At 41.8% G+C, this 15,199-nt stretch overlaps 1 protein-coding gene across 3 annotated transcripts in view; it reads left to right on the forward strand.

Moving 5' to 3' along the window:
* Positions 1 to 15,199, forward strand: part of Mcub (mitochondrial calcium uniporter dominant negative subunit beta) — a 96,751-nt gene that overhangs the window by 73,956 nt on the left and 7,596 nt on the right. For all 3 annotated transcript variants that reach the window (XM_063260622.1, XM_063260621.1, XM_063260623.1), the window contains exon 4: positions 2,964 to 3,068. In XM_063260622.1, coding sequence (XP_063116692.1) covers positions 2,964 to 3,068 — 105 coding nt within the window. The remainder of the gene's footprint in view (positions 1 to 2,963; positions 3,069 to 15,199) is intronic.

Below are 15,199 nucleotides of genomic sequence, written 5' to 3' on the forward strand. Positions count from 1 at the left end.
GTTGGGCCTAGAGCTGAGAGTTGCTGTATACAGAAAATACGGCCCACTGGAAAGAAATTAGGAAAAACATCCCATTCACAACAGCATCAAGAGAAATTAAAACTTAGGAATTATCATAAGGAAGAAGAAGATCTCTGCAATGAAAACTACATAACACTGAAAAAGGAAATTGAAGAGGACATCAGAAAACGAAAGGATGACCTCTCTTCCTGAATAGGCAGCACCAATACAGTTAAAATGGCCGCACTTCCAATACTGATGTGGAGAGTTAATGTAATCCCAGTCAGAATATCACCAGTACTCTTCCCAGAACTGAGAAGACGACCCTAAAATTAATATGGAGCCAGAAGAGACCAGCAGAGCCAGAGCAATTCTGGCTATTACAGAGCTACTGGAGTTAAAATAGCACGGTCCTGGCACAAAAGCAGATATGTGAATGAGCGGAACAGAATAGAGGACACGGACACAGCCCCATGCACATCCAGCTGTCTGATCTTGGACAGGGGACTAAAATACACCCTGGAGGAAAGGTAGCCTCGTGCCTAAGTGGAGCTGAGGAAATTGGCTATGCACACGCAGAAGACGGAATCTAGACCCCCATCTCTGGCCACGCACTAAACTAAAATCAAAAGGCATAGAAGAACTAAATGTTAAAGCCATTTAATCTGCTGGAAGGTGAAATAGATAAAACTCTTGAAGTCATGAGCATAGGCAACGACATTCTGAACAGAACCCTAGTTGAACAGGAAATAGTTCTGAGACTCAACAGATGGGGTCATATCAAATCAAAAGGCTTCTTCACAGCAAAGGAAACAATCAACAGAGTAAAAAAAAGCCTATAGAATGGAAAAAGATTGTCAGCTATTCCTCAGACAAAGGGCTGATATCTAGAACTGCAAAAAATTAGACACCCTAAAGAGACCCAATCAAAAGTAGGCAAGTGAAATAGAAACGTCACAGACACACAAATGGCCTATAATCAGCATCACTGACCATTAGAGGAATGCAAATTAAAACAACACTGAGATTCCATCTTACCCCAGAAACCATGGCCATCATCAAGAAATTAAATAATAAGGCTGTGGGGGAAAAGGAAACCTGCTGCGTTTTTGCTGGGAAGGTGGAGTGGTACAGCCACTATGAATTCTTTAGATTCGTTAGATCCCTCAAAAACTTCAAGTCCCGTTTGAACCAGCTATTCCCTTTTGATGACCTCACAGTACTGTGATATCTGCACACCCATGTTTGTAGCACCACAAATTATTTAATATCTAACTCTTGGAAGCAACCTGCCCATCACCAGGCGAATGGGCATGGAGAATGTGGTATTGATACATAGTGGAGCACTGCTCCACCATAAAAAAGGATAAACATGGTCATTTGTAGGGAGATGGAGACATCTTGGGACCACAAATATTAAATGAAATAAGTCAGACGTGAGTTTCTCTTATATAAGAAACCCAAATAATAAATAATGAGCAAAAGATAAGAAGTAGGAAGACTGATCTATCTCAAGTGCAAAGGGGATCAAGAGATGAAGACTCTAATAGGAAAAAAAGATGTGGAAGGAGTGAAGTAAAGGGATGAAAAAGGAATGGAGACGTGTTCTGCACAAGCACCAACTCCCAAGGAGTGTAAACTGAAAACCTGCTAAGAATAATTAAAATTAGGGGGAGGAAAGTATACAATGAGTAAAATATATGGTGTTTCAAGTTTTAAAGACTTTGTTATGGTATAAGACACAGTGTTAGACTCCCCCTGCCCCGGTTGTAAGTAGAATACAACTTAACCCATCATTCTTGCCGCTTTCTGAAGCAGCTCTGGAGCTCCCTGTATTAGTCAGTGCTTCCTAGAGTCAGGTATAGAAGAGTGCAGATGTCTGTCTGCATGCATGCCGGAGACCTGAAGGATCCAGTGAGGGCTTGGAGCTGATGATGGTGTCCCATGCAAGGCCACATCCAGAGGCTGTGCGAAAGAGCTACATCCCTGGTCCTTTATCCTGTCTCCTGGAATTTTTTCCTCCTCGCACTTTTCTCAAGGTAGGAAGTAAAGGAGGCCAGTGTAGTGATAGTGATGTCAGCTAACACAAATCAGTTACCTCCCATGATTAAGAATAAGAAAAAGCCAGGCTTTTAAAAACATCCTCACTGGGGGCCTTCAGGGACCAGTCAGGTGCCGGGTTGTAAGCGGAAGAGTCGTTGCCAGGCTCTTAGGTGGGAAGTGGCTGGAAGCTGAGCTCAGAGGAAACAAGAGCAGGAAGAGGACCGGTGAGCATAGCAACCAATCCGCCCAGGGCCGCCTGCTGGTCCCAGTCCCAGTGGACGAGAACTTGGGGACCAAAGCACAAGTCAGTTTCAAGATGGCACAGCACACAGTGTATTGCGCACTTGTATAGCCCTGTGTCTTGGGTGGCAGAAAATCACAGATCCTGCAATTTAGGTCAGGAGGAGGCTTTTATAATGATCAGGACAAAAGTGGTTTGACCCAGGATGCCAGGCTCCATATATCGTCTGTCCTGCCTGTTCATAGGGTGCCAGGAGGTTACATGGGGAACATAGAGCAGTGGTCCTCTGGGCCAGTGGTCCTCATGGTGACACAGTCCAAGATGCTGCAGTATGGTCAAGCTGGGCCCCCCAGACCTGAGATTCCCTGACCCTGCTCTCAGGCGCTGCCATCTCCCTGCATCTGTGTGTGACCCCGCACATACAGTGTCACCAGGCACATTAATCTGGCTTCCAGTCCAGCGGCTGGTGAGGCCACTGGACCCCTGCCATCCTGCTGGTCCAGTGGGATGGCAGGTAGGGCAGCCAGGGAGGATGCCCTTGGTGATGATGGGCTTGAGCTTGAGCAGGTGTCCCCAAAGCGAGTGTCCACTCCTAGACTGTGAACCCCGGAGGGATATCCTGTGTGTTGAAAATGCTTCTTACTGTTGTAAAGGTTTCCCATCCTGTTTTGTCTTTCAGACGGCAGTGAGATTCCAGCTTCAACCATGATGGACGTTTTGCTAATGAAGGATTTTAAACTTGTCATTAATGAAATAGCCTATGTCGTACAGTGTCCCACAACAGGTAAGATACCCAGCTGCTGTCCTTCTCTGCAGGGAGCTTTTCTGGGGAGCAAAGGGGGCCTGCTTGGGACTGCGTTCACAAAGGCATCTTCCGCCCCTTCTTCCTCTTCTCCTTCCTCTTCTTCTCGCTCCTCCTCCTCCTTCCTCTTCTCTCCTCTCCCGTCTGTGCTGCACAGCAGATGCATCCAGCACGGAGCACGGCTCCATTCTTTCCCGTCCCCTCCCCTGTGCCCTCCCTGCACCTCTTAGTCACTGTCCGTTTGCCAAAGATCAGTCGACCTGTTTTCTGTCGTCTGTCTTTCATTTTGCTCGTTGACTTTTTGTACTTCGGGTGCTCTCAAACAGCAGCCTTTCCCCCACAGGATGCAGGGAAATTTCCCTGAGTTTTGATCAGAAGCTGGTAGTTTCCATGGGTAAAACTCCCAGGAGTTGGGGCCTGGCCCCAAGCCTGGCATGTAAGTCCCCAGGAATCGCAGTTCTGGTCCAGTGCTGGACCCTGGTACCCAGTCTGTGACTCTCCATACCTTTCTCTTCAGTGTTGGGGATAGTGGTTTGCCCAGTGGCTGCACTTCTACAGATGTAAACTGTTTTTGGTTTGTTGAGTTATTTATTTACTGTTAGGATGGAGTGAGGGCTTTCAAGCTCCTTACATGCCAAGTTAGATATTAGAAGTCATAACTTTTTAAAAAGAGGTTTCCTTTTGACCTCAAACTATAAGTTGAACATCTCTAGTTTGGAAATCTGGACTCAAACATGTTCTAAAATCCAGCTTTTAGAGGGCTGATATTAAAACAGTGGAAATGCCACATGGCTCTCCCATGATGGCTTGCAGCCAAAATGCAGGTGGACAAAAATACTATGTAGGAGCTGGGGTGGAGCTCAGTGTTAGAGCACTTTCCTGGCCTGTTGAGGTTCAGGGTTTGATATCTCGTCATGTGTGTGCAAATATTCCAAAATCCAAAATTTGAAACACTATTCCCAAGCATTTTGGGTTTGTTTGTTTGTTTTATTTTTATTTTTTAAATTTTTATTTAAAGAAAGACTAAAAAGAACAGAAAATGGGTAGAAATAATACATATGTTCAAAGAAAAAATAAACAGTAAGAAATCACCAATTGATGTTTACATACTGTCCCCTTACAAATAGTTGTTCAAGATACAAAAGTGGAACATATAAAGTGGGAATTCAAACATCAAGACAGCAAACAGTTCTGTTCAACTATCCAACAAAAACTTAGTAACATGATTGTCAATCCTATACACTTAAACATATATGCAGTTATCCATATCTTCATTTATGTTGAGATTAAACAGACTAAAGCAAGCTAAAATCATTCTGAATGAAGAATAATAGTATTGCTGGATTTCACATCATGACACTCCAGGATCAGCACTGGGTACTTTAGTATCTATTTTGTTTTAAATTTTATCTAAAGAAAGACTAAACAAAACATAAAACAGGTAGAAATCATACATACTTTCAAAGAAAAAAATAAACAGTAAGAAATCACTAGTTGATGATTACAGATTGGCCTCTTACAAATAGTCATTCAAGATACTAAAGTGGAGCATATTAAGTAGGGATTAAAACAGTGAGATTGCAATCAGTTCTGTTCAATTATCCAACAAAAACTTAGAAATATGGTTATCCTATACATTGAAACATATATGCAGTTATCCATCTCTTCAATTATGTTGAGATTGAATAAACCCAATATCACTCTGAACAAAGAGTAATACGATTGCTGGGTTTCACATTATGACACTCCAGGATTAGCACTGGGCACTTTAGTGTCTCGTTTTCTTCAAAGTATCTGTTCATTTCATCATGTGTCATAAGATCAGTTCTCATAAACTGTTTATAGATTCTACACATGCATGAGTCTTAACAGGTATTTCTATCCTTTCTATATTATAAGGAGAAACAAAACAAAGCAAGACAAAACAAAACATATTCCTATAAACACATGAAATGAAAAAGACATGTAAGTCCCATTGTACAAGGAGTTGTACCATAGTTCCTGTGTTGTCTCTTGTTATCTTCAATAGAATTGGTTATATCATCAGACATAGTATAATTGAATATATCAGTACATAACAGTATTAATAAAAGCACAACTTTGTATATAGTATAAAATTTCAAAAACCAGCAGTTATCAAACCAGAATGTGTATCATAGAGTCTTGTTGTCTTCAGTGTAGTTGCCTATAATCTCAGACTTGATACTACCAATCATATCAGTTTTAAATAAAATCTGTCATTACCAAACAGCATTCAAACAAACCAGATTTAACTAAGATCAGTCATGATAAAAGAGTGTAAGTCATACAGGGCTCCAGATTAAGTTAATAGGAAATTAAAGATGATTACTGTGCTATATCCTGATGTTTTTGGGGTAACTGTCTGTGCCCTCAAATCTAATGCAAATAGACAAACTGGGACAGAATAAAATCTATCTAAGCAGAGTAGTGGGAGTAATGTGGGTTTTAAATCCTGATACACTATTAAAAATATCTTCTGCTATCTTTTTTAATATTCTCCCTCCCCTTTCACTTCCCCAAGGCACACTGTGCATTTCTGCCTCTCACCAGGACCTTTGGTTTCAAGTTGGGGGTGGGGGCAACCTGCTATTTACCTAAGTGGTTCCGAATCTTCTCTCTCCTGGACTTGATCTCTAATTGTATTCCTTTACTTATTAAAGCCTGTCTTTCCAACCTATCCACAAATACTAGTCTAGTTGCCCCTATTACTCTCTGGTTCTCTGTGACATAGAGCATTGTTTTCTCATATTTGATTTTCAGTCCACATACTCTTTTTCATGTTAATATATTTCTTATAAAGAGCATCTCAGTGGACCCTGACTCCTGATGTACCTCATGTGTGGTTCTTTTTTTTTAATTTAGTGTATCAAGGCCATGTATATTAGAGATTTATAACCAACCTTCTCTGCCTCACTTCTGTTATGCTCTTTTTTGCCATCAGTTGTCTGCTTATCTTCTTCATTCTTCTTTCTGCTCCATTTATTGCACTGCAGTATTCTCTGTAGAGTTGGATTGGTGGTTGCAAATTTCCCAAGTTCCTCTTTGTCTTGGAAGCATCTTGTTTCTCTATTAATTTCTAGAGACAGTTTAGCAGGGTGTATCAATGTGGGCTGGAGGTTATTTTCTTTCAGGGCTTGGAATATTTCAGTACAGGCTTTTCTTGACTTGATGGTTTGTGTCGAGAAGTCTGCCGTGATTCTGATGGGTCTTCCTTTATAGGTGATCTCTTTCTTGTCTCTAACAGCTTTTAATATTCTGTTCTTATATTGAATTTCTGGGATCTTGATTATTATATTCCTGGGTATAGCTCTGTTTTGGTTGTAGGTGGCTGGAGTTCTGTATGTCTCATACATCTGCATATCATTTCCTTTTCCTATGTTTGGGAAGTTTTCCTTAATTATTTCTGTGAATAGCCTTTGTAGTTCCTTTGTTTGTACCCTGCTTCTTCATTCACATTCTTTATTCTCAAGTTATAGATCCTCTTGTCGTCTTCTAGCCTTTGTATTGTTACTGCTTGTTTCCTTGTTATTTTCAAAAACTTTTCCCTTTCATAATCCCACATTGCAAAACTGTCCTCTAGTTTGGATAATCTATCCTTAGTTTCTTTCAAGCAGATTTGCCATCTTTCCATAGAGTTTTAAATTTTCTGGTAATCTCTTTTATGTATTCTATATTTTCTTTTATTCTCTATCAAATGGTTCTCTCCTTGAGTTCTTCTCTTCCATGTGTGTCTGCTTGAGGAGTGCTTAGCACCTCTCTTATTAATCTTTTTATATCTTGCTTATATCTTGGCTAAATATTTCACTTTTGAACTAGTCTATGAGGTCCCAAAGATATCTCTTTATGTCCACTGGTGCCGTGTCTGATACTGCATGTTTGCTGTTCTCATTCTCCTTTGTATTTACCTGTCCTTGGTCAATGTTCTAAGGGTTGGGACCTGGGGGCTTTTTCTTGTTGCTTCCTCTTCCCATCTTCTTTGTTTCTTCCAGGAGGCCCCAGTTTCTTTCTTTGTTGGTTACAATTCTTCTGAAGCACGCTGGCTAGGTGACCCTTCCCACTGCAGTGTGAGTTACAAACAGGGGCAGCGTATGTTGGCCCCTCCCATCTGAATCAGTGAAGCTGCTGAGGCCTGCACTGTATTACTGTGCGCTTCCTCCCCTATAGGTTTATTAAACTTCTGAGGCCTTCACTGCGTTAGTGTGCACCACCACTGTAGGTAATTGATTTTGGATAACCTGTTGGGTCTCAGCCAGGTCGCATGACCCAGGCCAAGATCATTCCACCAGTCCCATTCAGGAAGGGAACAACTGACTGAAGTCACTGCTGCCCCTTGCAGTTGCCAGTCCTGCCCAGTCTCAGAATGTCGTCCACCAGAGCCCCGCTTTCTGTGGAATGGCTCCACCCCTGTCACTCACCACAAGTTGATGCAGGCTCCCCACCAGCTCAGCTCTCCATTTGGCTGGCTGACCCCCAACCTCAATGTGACTGTGCCTCCAATGAGTCAAAGCAGCAGGACCTTGGATAGCTCAGCAAGTTGCCCACTGTGGCAGGAGCACTGAACCTTTAACTGTTCCAATGATAGCACCGGGACTGTATGTTTGATTGGTTCTTCTCACCTTAGTTTCTTCTTGGGATGAGAGAATTCATCTCCCTCTGTTTGGGACTCCCTGTGCTGTATTATGTTGAATTCTAAGTTGACTATCTCAGGGAGCCTCTGTAGCCAGCTTTTATCTATCCACCATCTTTGCTCAAATCCCTCCTGTTTGTTTGTTTTGAGACAGGATCTCACTATATAGTCCAGGCTGGTCTTAAAACTCTGTGTAGCCCAAACTGGCCTCAAAATCACTGTGATCTTTCTGCCTCAGCCTCCTGAGTATAGGACTTACAGGTGTGTGTCACTGCATCTGGCTTCCTCCCAAGCATTTTAAGTAAGAGACACTCAACCTGAATCATTTTAGTGATTATCAATACACTAATCACTGGGAAATTCTCAGTGATCATTACTTCACGCATCGGCTTCTCTCTCCTTCTGTCAACTCCATGTAGTCTTCTCATTTGGCATTTATGTTACCTGCATTCTTTTTTCTCTTTTAATTTTCATTTTGGAAAGATTTTGTTGCCATATTCTCAAGTTCACTGACCCCTTCCTTCCCAGAGTCTGGTCCACTGATGAATCTGTCAAAGATATTTTTCAAGTTGAGCATGGTGGTGCGTGCCTGTAATTCTAGATACTCGGGAGACTGAGGCAGGAGGATCACAAGTTCAAAGTCAGCCAGGGAAACATAGTGAGACTGTATCTCAAAATGAAATAAATAAAAAGGGCCAGACATGTAGCTCAGTGATCCCTGGGCTCAGTCCACAGTGCCACACACAGAAAAAAGGACATTTTCATTTTTGTTATGGTGGTTTTTCTTTTAACAATTCATTTGGTTCTTGCTTAGTTTCCATCTCTGTTTACATTACTCATGCATAACTTTACTGATTTAAACATAGTTGTTTTAATGTCCCAGTCCGATCATTCTAAGATCCGTGCTAGAGGCTCCTCTCCCCCCGAGTCCCAACCAGATAAGCATTAAGTCCACAGTAGTCAGCGCACGTTCTTCACAGCTCATCCTGAGCATTCTGGCTGAAGGGTTATAGACTGGAATGAGCCCGCAGGGTCGCTGGCTGATGTCCCCAGTGCTACCAGTTGCATGACAGACTGCTGGGAGTGACCTGTCCAGGCTCACAGTGTATATGAACGGGGATGTATAGGTATGATTGGCAGAAGATGAATTCCAGACAAACTGGAAATGAAACTTATAAAATTATAAATTTGGCCAAGCATGGTAGCTCACCCCTATATTTTCAGTACTGGGCAGGTTGGGGCAGGATTGCTGGCCGGCCTATCCTATATAGTGAGACCAATCTCAAAAACCAAATTGTACACTTAAAGTTTATCATGAATGGGTGCTGGACTTTGTCAAAGTTTTTCTGCATCTATTGAGATGATCATGATTTTTGTCCTAGGCTCTGTTAACATGGTGTATTACATTTATGGATTTAAATTGTTGAATTATCCCTGCATCCCTGGGATGAATCCCATTTGATCATGGTGTACAATTTTTTTTAAATGATTTGCTGCAGTCTGTTTGCCAGTGTCTTATTGAGGATTTTTGCATCGATGTTCATTAGGGAGATTGGCTTATAATTTTTTCTCCTAGTTGGGTCCTTCTCTAGTTTTGGAATTAGAGTAATGCTTGTTTCCAGGGATGAATTTGGAAGTATTGCTTCCCTTTCAATTTCATTAAAGAGTTTGAGATCTAGTGATGTTAGGTCTTCCCTAAATTTCTTCAGCAGTGAATCCATCAGGGCCTGAGCTTTTCTTTGTTGATAGGTTTTTAACTACATCTTTGATTTCATTTATTGATATTCAATTACTTAGGATTTTTATAACTTCTTGATTCAACTTTGGTAATTCGTATGTATCTATGAATCTGTCTATTTCTTCTGTGTTTTTCATCTTATTAGAATACAAATTTTCAAAGTAAGTATAGGTAATTTTCTGGATTTTTGCAGGGTCTGTTGTGATTTCACCCTTTTTATTCTGAACTGCATGGATTTGAGTCTTTTCTTTCCATTTTTTGATAAGGTTGGCCAAGGGTTGGTCAATTTTATTTAATCTTTCAAAGAACCAACTCTTTGATTCATTGATTCTTTGTATTGCTTTTTTTAGTCTCCAGTGTGTGAATTTCTGCTCTGATCTGTATAATTTCCTTCCTTGTATGAGCTTTTGGTTTAGCCTGCTCTTTTTCTAAAAGTTCAAGTTATTTATATGTGCTTGCTCTGCTTTCCCGATATGGGTATTTAATGCTATAAATTTCCCTCTTAAGACTGCTTTCAGTGTTTCCTACAAATCCTGATATATTGTATTATCACTATCATTCAACTGTAAATACTTTCTAATTTTATGTATGACCCATTGGTTGTTCAGTAGAGTGCTAATTTAATTTCCATGTTTTGATAAAATTCTGTGGTTTCCTTTGGCAAGGATTTCCAATTTCATTGCACTATGGTCTGGTAGTATGCATGGGATAATTTCAATTTCTTTGCATTTACGTAAGCATGTTCTGTGAGCCAGTATATGGTCTGTTATGGAGAATGCCCTGTGTGCAGCTGAGAAGAATGTGTGCTCTGATGTTGTGAGGTGGAAACTACATACGTCTACTAAATCCATTTGCTCAAAAGTTTGATTTAGTTGTACTATTTCATTATTGATTTTTTTGTCTAGTTGATCTGTGTTTTTGTGACACTGGGTATTTGAGTCTCCCAATACAGTTGTATTAGGGCTCATTTGATTTTTCATGTCCATTTAGTAATTGTTTTATATAGTTGGGTTCACTGGTATCTGTTGCATATATATTTATAATTCTTATCTTCTCCTCTTGGATTGTTCCCTTTACAAGGACACAGTGACCATCTTTGTCTCTCTTAATCAATCTTGGTTTGAAATCCACTTTGTCTGCAAATCATCTAGCTACCCCTACTTTTTTCAGGGTTTCAGGCCCATGGAGAATTATTTTCCATCCTTTGACTTTCAGTCTATGCATTTCTTTTTGAATTACATATGTTTCTTTTATACCACATATTGTTGAATCTTGGTTCTTGATCTATTCTGCCAGTCTGTGTCTTTTGATTGGTGAATTGAGACCATTAACACTGATGGTTATAACTGATACGTATTGACTTACCCTTGTCATGTTATTTTCCTGTTGTTGGCGCTCCCTCCCTTTTTTTTCCTTCCCTCTAATTGTTTGCCTTCCCTGGTGGATTTCTTCTATTGGGTTCATGGAGCTGTAGTCCTTATTTGTCTAGAATGCCCTTCAGAACATTTTGGAGTGCTGGTTTGGTGGTGATAAATTTCCTCAGATGCTCTTTGTCATGGAAGTATCTTACTTCTCCATCAATTTTGAAAGATAATTTTATGGGATGCATCAGTGGGCTGAAAGTTGTTTCCTATTAGAACTTGGAGTACTTTGCTCCAAGCTCTCCTTGACTAGAGAGTTTGTACTGAGAAATCAGCTGTGATTCTGATAAGCTTTCTTTTATAGATGATTTGTTTCTTTACTGTAACAGCTTTTAATATTGTATTCTTGTGTTGAATTTCTGGAATCTTGACTATGATATGCTTGGCTGTAGTTTTTTTAATCATTGCTAATTGGAGTGCTACATGCCTTGTTTATCTATATGTCAAATTCTTTTTGATACCAGGAAAGTTTTCTGTCATGATGTCTTGAACATTTTTAAAATATCATTTGTGATATCTCCTGATTTTCATTGACTCCAGTTAGTCTTAAATTATTCTTCTTTGTATCATCTAGCAGCTGCTGTATTGATTTCTCATGCTATTTTTGAGAAATCTTTATTTTCCTGGTCACTAACTGTAAGCCTGTCTTCAGTATTTGAGATCCTGTCCTCACATTGGCCTAATTTGCTTGGAATATTTTCAGTGGAGGTTTTATTCTCCTGGATATCTGCTTGAATCTGCTTTATGGATTCCATTTCTTTCCTATGCTGCATTTCCATAATTTGCTTAAAGCCTTGTCTATTTTTTTGCCCATGTCTTCTCTAACATCACTAAGCATGGTGTGTATTTTGGTAATCTCTGTTGTTATATGAGAGATTATTTCTGATTCATTTTTTCCAGAGCCTTGTTCAATTACTTTGTTGTTTCTACTTCAGAGAGACCTGGTGGGTGACTTTAAGATTGTCTCACCTCATTGCCCCCTGGGTTTGCCTTTGGTGAGCTGGATGTCTGGGATTGTACCTTAAGTGTCTTCTCATTTCTTTTCCTTTTTATTTTAATTCCTGGGGTGATGCTTATAAGTTGCCCATGGTGAGTTCCTTTGTTGGTAGTATTTAGGACCCTTAGGTGATGATTACTTCTCTGAGGTATCTTCCAGATATAGTTAGTTTTTGGGTTTTGAGTCTGTTGGAAGATTTTACCTCTTCAGTTTGTTGGAGATGAGAAGTTGTTGCTGGTTTTTCCTGGTCCTTGGTTCTTTGGCACTGGGCCTCACTATTTTCTGTGACCCTTAGTTAATCTTAGTCATGGATTATCAGGACCAGCAGCTGTTTAGAACAATTATGTCAGTTTTGGCTCTAATGGTACCAATAGCATCAAACACAGCCTATAAAATAACAAATTGAGCTAATGCTTAATTTGCAAGCTTTAACTGTATGAATTCGATTTGTGATTGTATAACAAAATGTAAAACAAATCAGATAATTATATGCAATATATAAGTCTGTAATGTGTCAATTTTGCCATTGAGATTAAAATTGAAAATGGTTTAAAGAGAAAATAGAGAATTAGAAGAGAAAGAGATTAGAAGTAAAGTTGGAGGACAAAGGTCATGCCAACTTGGGGAAACTGGTGCAGAAGACTGAGGGAACAGAGATGGAAGAAATAAAAGGAAGAACAGAACAGACTGTACCCACAAAGAGATGAGGAACCAGCCCCATACTCATTAAAAAAAACAATGAAGGAGAAAACAACAACAACAAAAAAAAAAAAAACAAAAAAAGAAATGAAAAAGAAAAAGAAATAGCCCACTTCCAAGTATCTCTCTGGTTTCACTAGCAGACAGCCTGTGGAGTGCTGAATCATGCCAGGCTATCCCAGGAAGCCAGCAGTTGCTTTATGGCAGAGTAGTAGATAATCTCAGCAGGCCTGCCCTGAGATCAGACTCACTGGGCTCACTGCCCTCCAAGCAGTCTCCCCAGGTCTAGGAGCTGCTAGAGGAAGCCAGCAGCAGTTCTGGTTTTGGGCTTATTCAGCCTGATGCCAAAATGGCTCCTGGCTAAACACTCTGTCCTGCAGGAGGACTGAGTCCTTGGCACTCACCGCCAGCTAGTGCAGTCCTCCAGGTCTGCTGCTCCCCTCGGCTGCCACATCTCTCTGCAGAAGCCTCTGGGGTTGTCAACCGTTACCATCACCCTGACTGTGCATCCGCAGGTTCCAACACCACCTCTCACTCACAGTCTGCGTCAGGGAGAAGGCACTGCCAGCTACCACCTTGTTCCTTGAAGTTTTTCTTCTTAATCTCTCTTTGGGCTTCAGTTCACACTTCAGACTCTTCCTGGCCCAGGCGACCCACCTCCTTCCTTCTTATCTTTCTCATGATGCTCTATTCCAGTGTATGGATGGTGACTCTCAGGGAGGCTGTTTTCTCTGCTGTGTACTGCTCCACTATCTTCCCAGATGTGCACATTTGGAGTTTAAAATATTTAAACTGTATTTCTTAAAACATTACAAATTTGAATTTCAAAATTCAGAGTATGAAAATGAAATCCATGTGGGACATAAATATAGCTGTGATATAAAGCATACTTTCCTCATATTTGGGCTTTACCAGGAGATGCCACCAACATTCTATTGATATAGGGGCAACAAACTCCCAACCTGCTCCATGTCCAGTATGAGTTTGTGTTCTCTAAAATCGAAGCATGAATTTGAGGAACAACTAAGCTTAAGAGCAGAATATATTTATTGCGAGGAAGAAAGCTGCTGTCTGGGAGAGAGACAGAAGGGGTCCCAAGTAGGTTGCCAAAGACTTTGGAGTAAAGCCACGAGGCGAGAAAGATCCAAGTTGGAGGAAAATGGAAATTTGCAAGGTGAGCATAAAGTGGGAAAGAAATGTGGTCAACCAGTAAGACTGATTGTTCAGGTAAAATTGACCAAGTCAGGGACAGATGGGGAAGTGAATCATGTAGCAAGTGGGCATGCTTTAAAGAGCAGGGACTCTTCCTGTAGGGGGTTGGTATGTGACTCCTGGCTTCCTCAAGGTGATCTGTACCTATTTAGAATACCAATCCATGAGGTTTACACTTAGGGAGTGATTGTATTTGTTTTGCCTTTTTTGTCTTGAGATCTGGCCCTGGGCGGGGGGCAACGCCTGTCTTTTCCAAGGTTGCAAGGTATCCCATCTTATGCACTAGCTCCTCGGAGGGTACAGACCTGTCTGACTTCCTGTAATATTTCCAACTCAGCTGTCTGAAACATCAGGTTGCTTATGTACCTATGAATTCCATGGCACCTATGCTTTTTTTTTTTCTATGGTATTGAGGTTTTGTGTTTATTAAAGGGAGAAAGAAGGCCGCCCTGCAGGGTGAGAGCCCTTCAGAATACCGTTACTGGCAAAGAGATTCTCAACAGCTGTCTTTTGTGTTGCCTTTATGTCATATCCAGGCCATCCAATCAAAAACCTGCTTGCTTTTGTGCCAGAAGAGCTGAAGGCGCTTTCTCATTGGTCCTAGGTGCTGGGCCTGGACCTGTTTTCCTGGGGCTTGTCTGGGCTTTCTGTGATTGACAGGTCCCGTGTGGTGCCTGCTTCTGAAGCAGAACAGCCAGAGGCCCCTGTCCTTGAGCTTTGGCAGAGAAAGCTAGCTCCTTGCTAGACCAGGCTCCAGCAGGCTTCCCGCGCTTCTTCTCCATGAGGCCCCGATCTCAGCATGGATGAGCCACAGGCTCAGAGCGCAGCCAGCTGGGGCACACACTCGAGCACGCACACACTCAAGCGTGCACACGCTCGTGGCCACTCGAGGCCCAGAGCGGTCAGAACGCTGCACACCGTAGCAACTGAGCTTGCATCGCCAAAGCCTGGGAGTAGAAGCCCTGGCCTCTGAGATGGGCCTGGACCGGCTGCACAGACCTCGAGGCCTGCAGCTCCAGGCTTGCTCTGCCCACCGCCCTTGCCTGCACGGCTCTCCTCAAGATCTTCCTGGGGTGCGGGATCCCAGGCCTCAATCTAGGCAGTGGGGCCCCGCTGTAACCTGTCCTCTCAGCTTCTCAGGCTTTTCTGTGAAGACTGAAGAAGCTCATTTCTCCACAGGCCAGCTCACTCTGACTTCGCTGTCCACTGACCACCACCTGAGCCAGCACTCCCCCCTCCCGATCCCTCTCTCTCCCTTTAAAGCGTCTGTGTACCTCCCATAAATCAGAAGTCTTGATTCATTCCACACTGAACCTTCTTCTCTATTGCAAGTCCTCAATAAATCCTGGCCTGCAGGGCATGGTGGTGCATGCTTGTCATTCCAGCCCCCTCCCCCCG

The sequence above is a fragment of the Cavia porcellus genome, unplaced genomic scaffold (genome assembly GCF_034190915.1).
Source record: "Cavia porcellus strain 051 isolate PalLab524CR breed Dunkin Hartley unplaced genomic scaffold, mCavPor4.1 scaffold_14, whole genome shotgun sequence".
NCBI classification, from domain to species: Eukaryota; Metazoa; Chordata; class Mammalia; order Rodentia; family Caviidae; genus Cavia; species Cavia porcellus.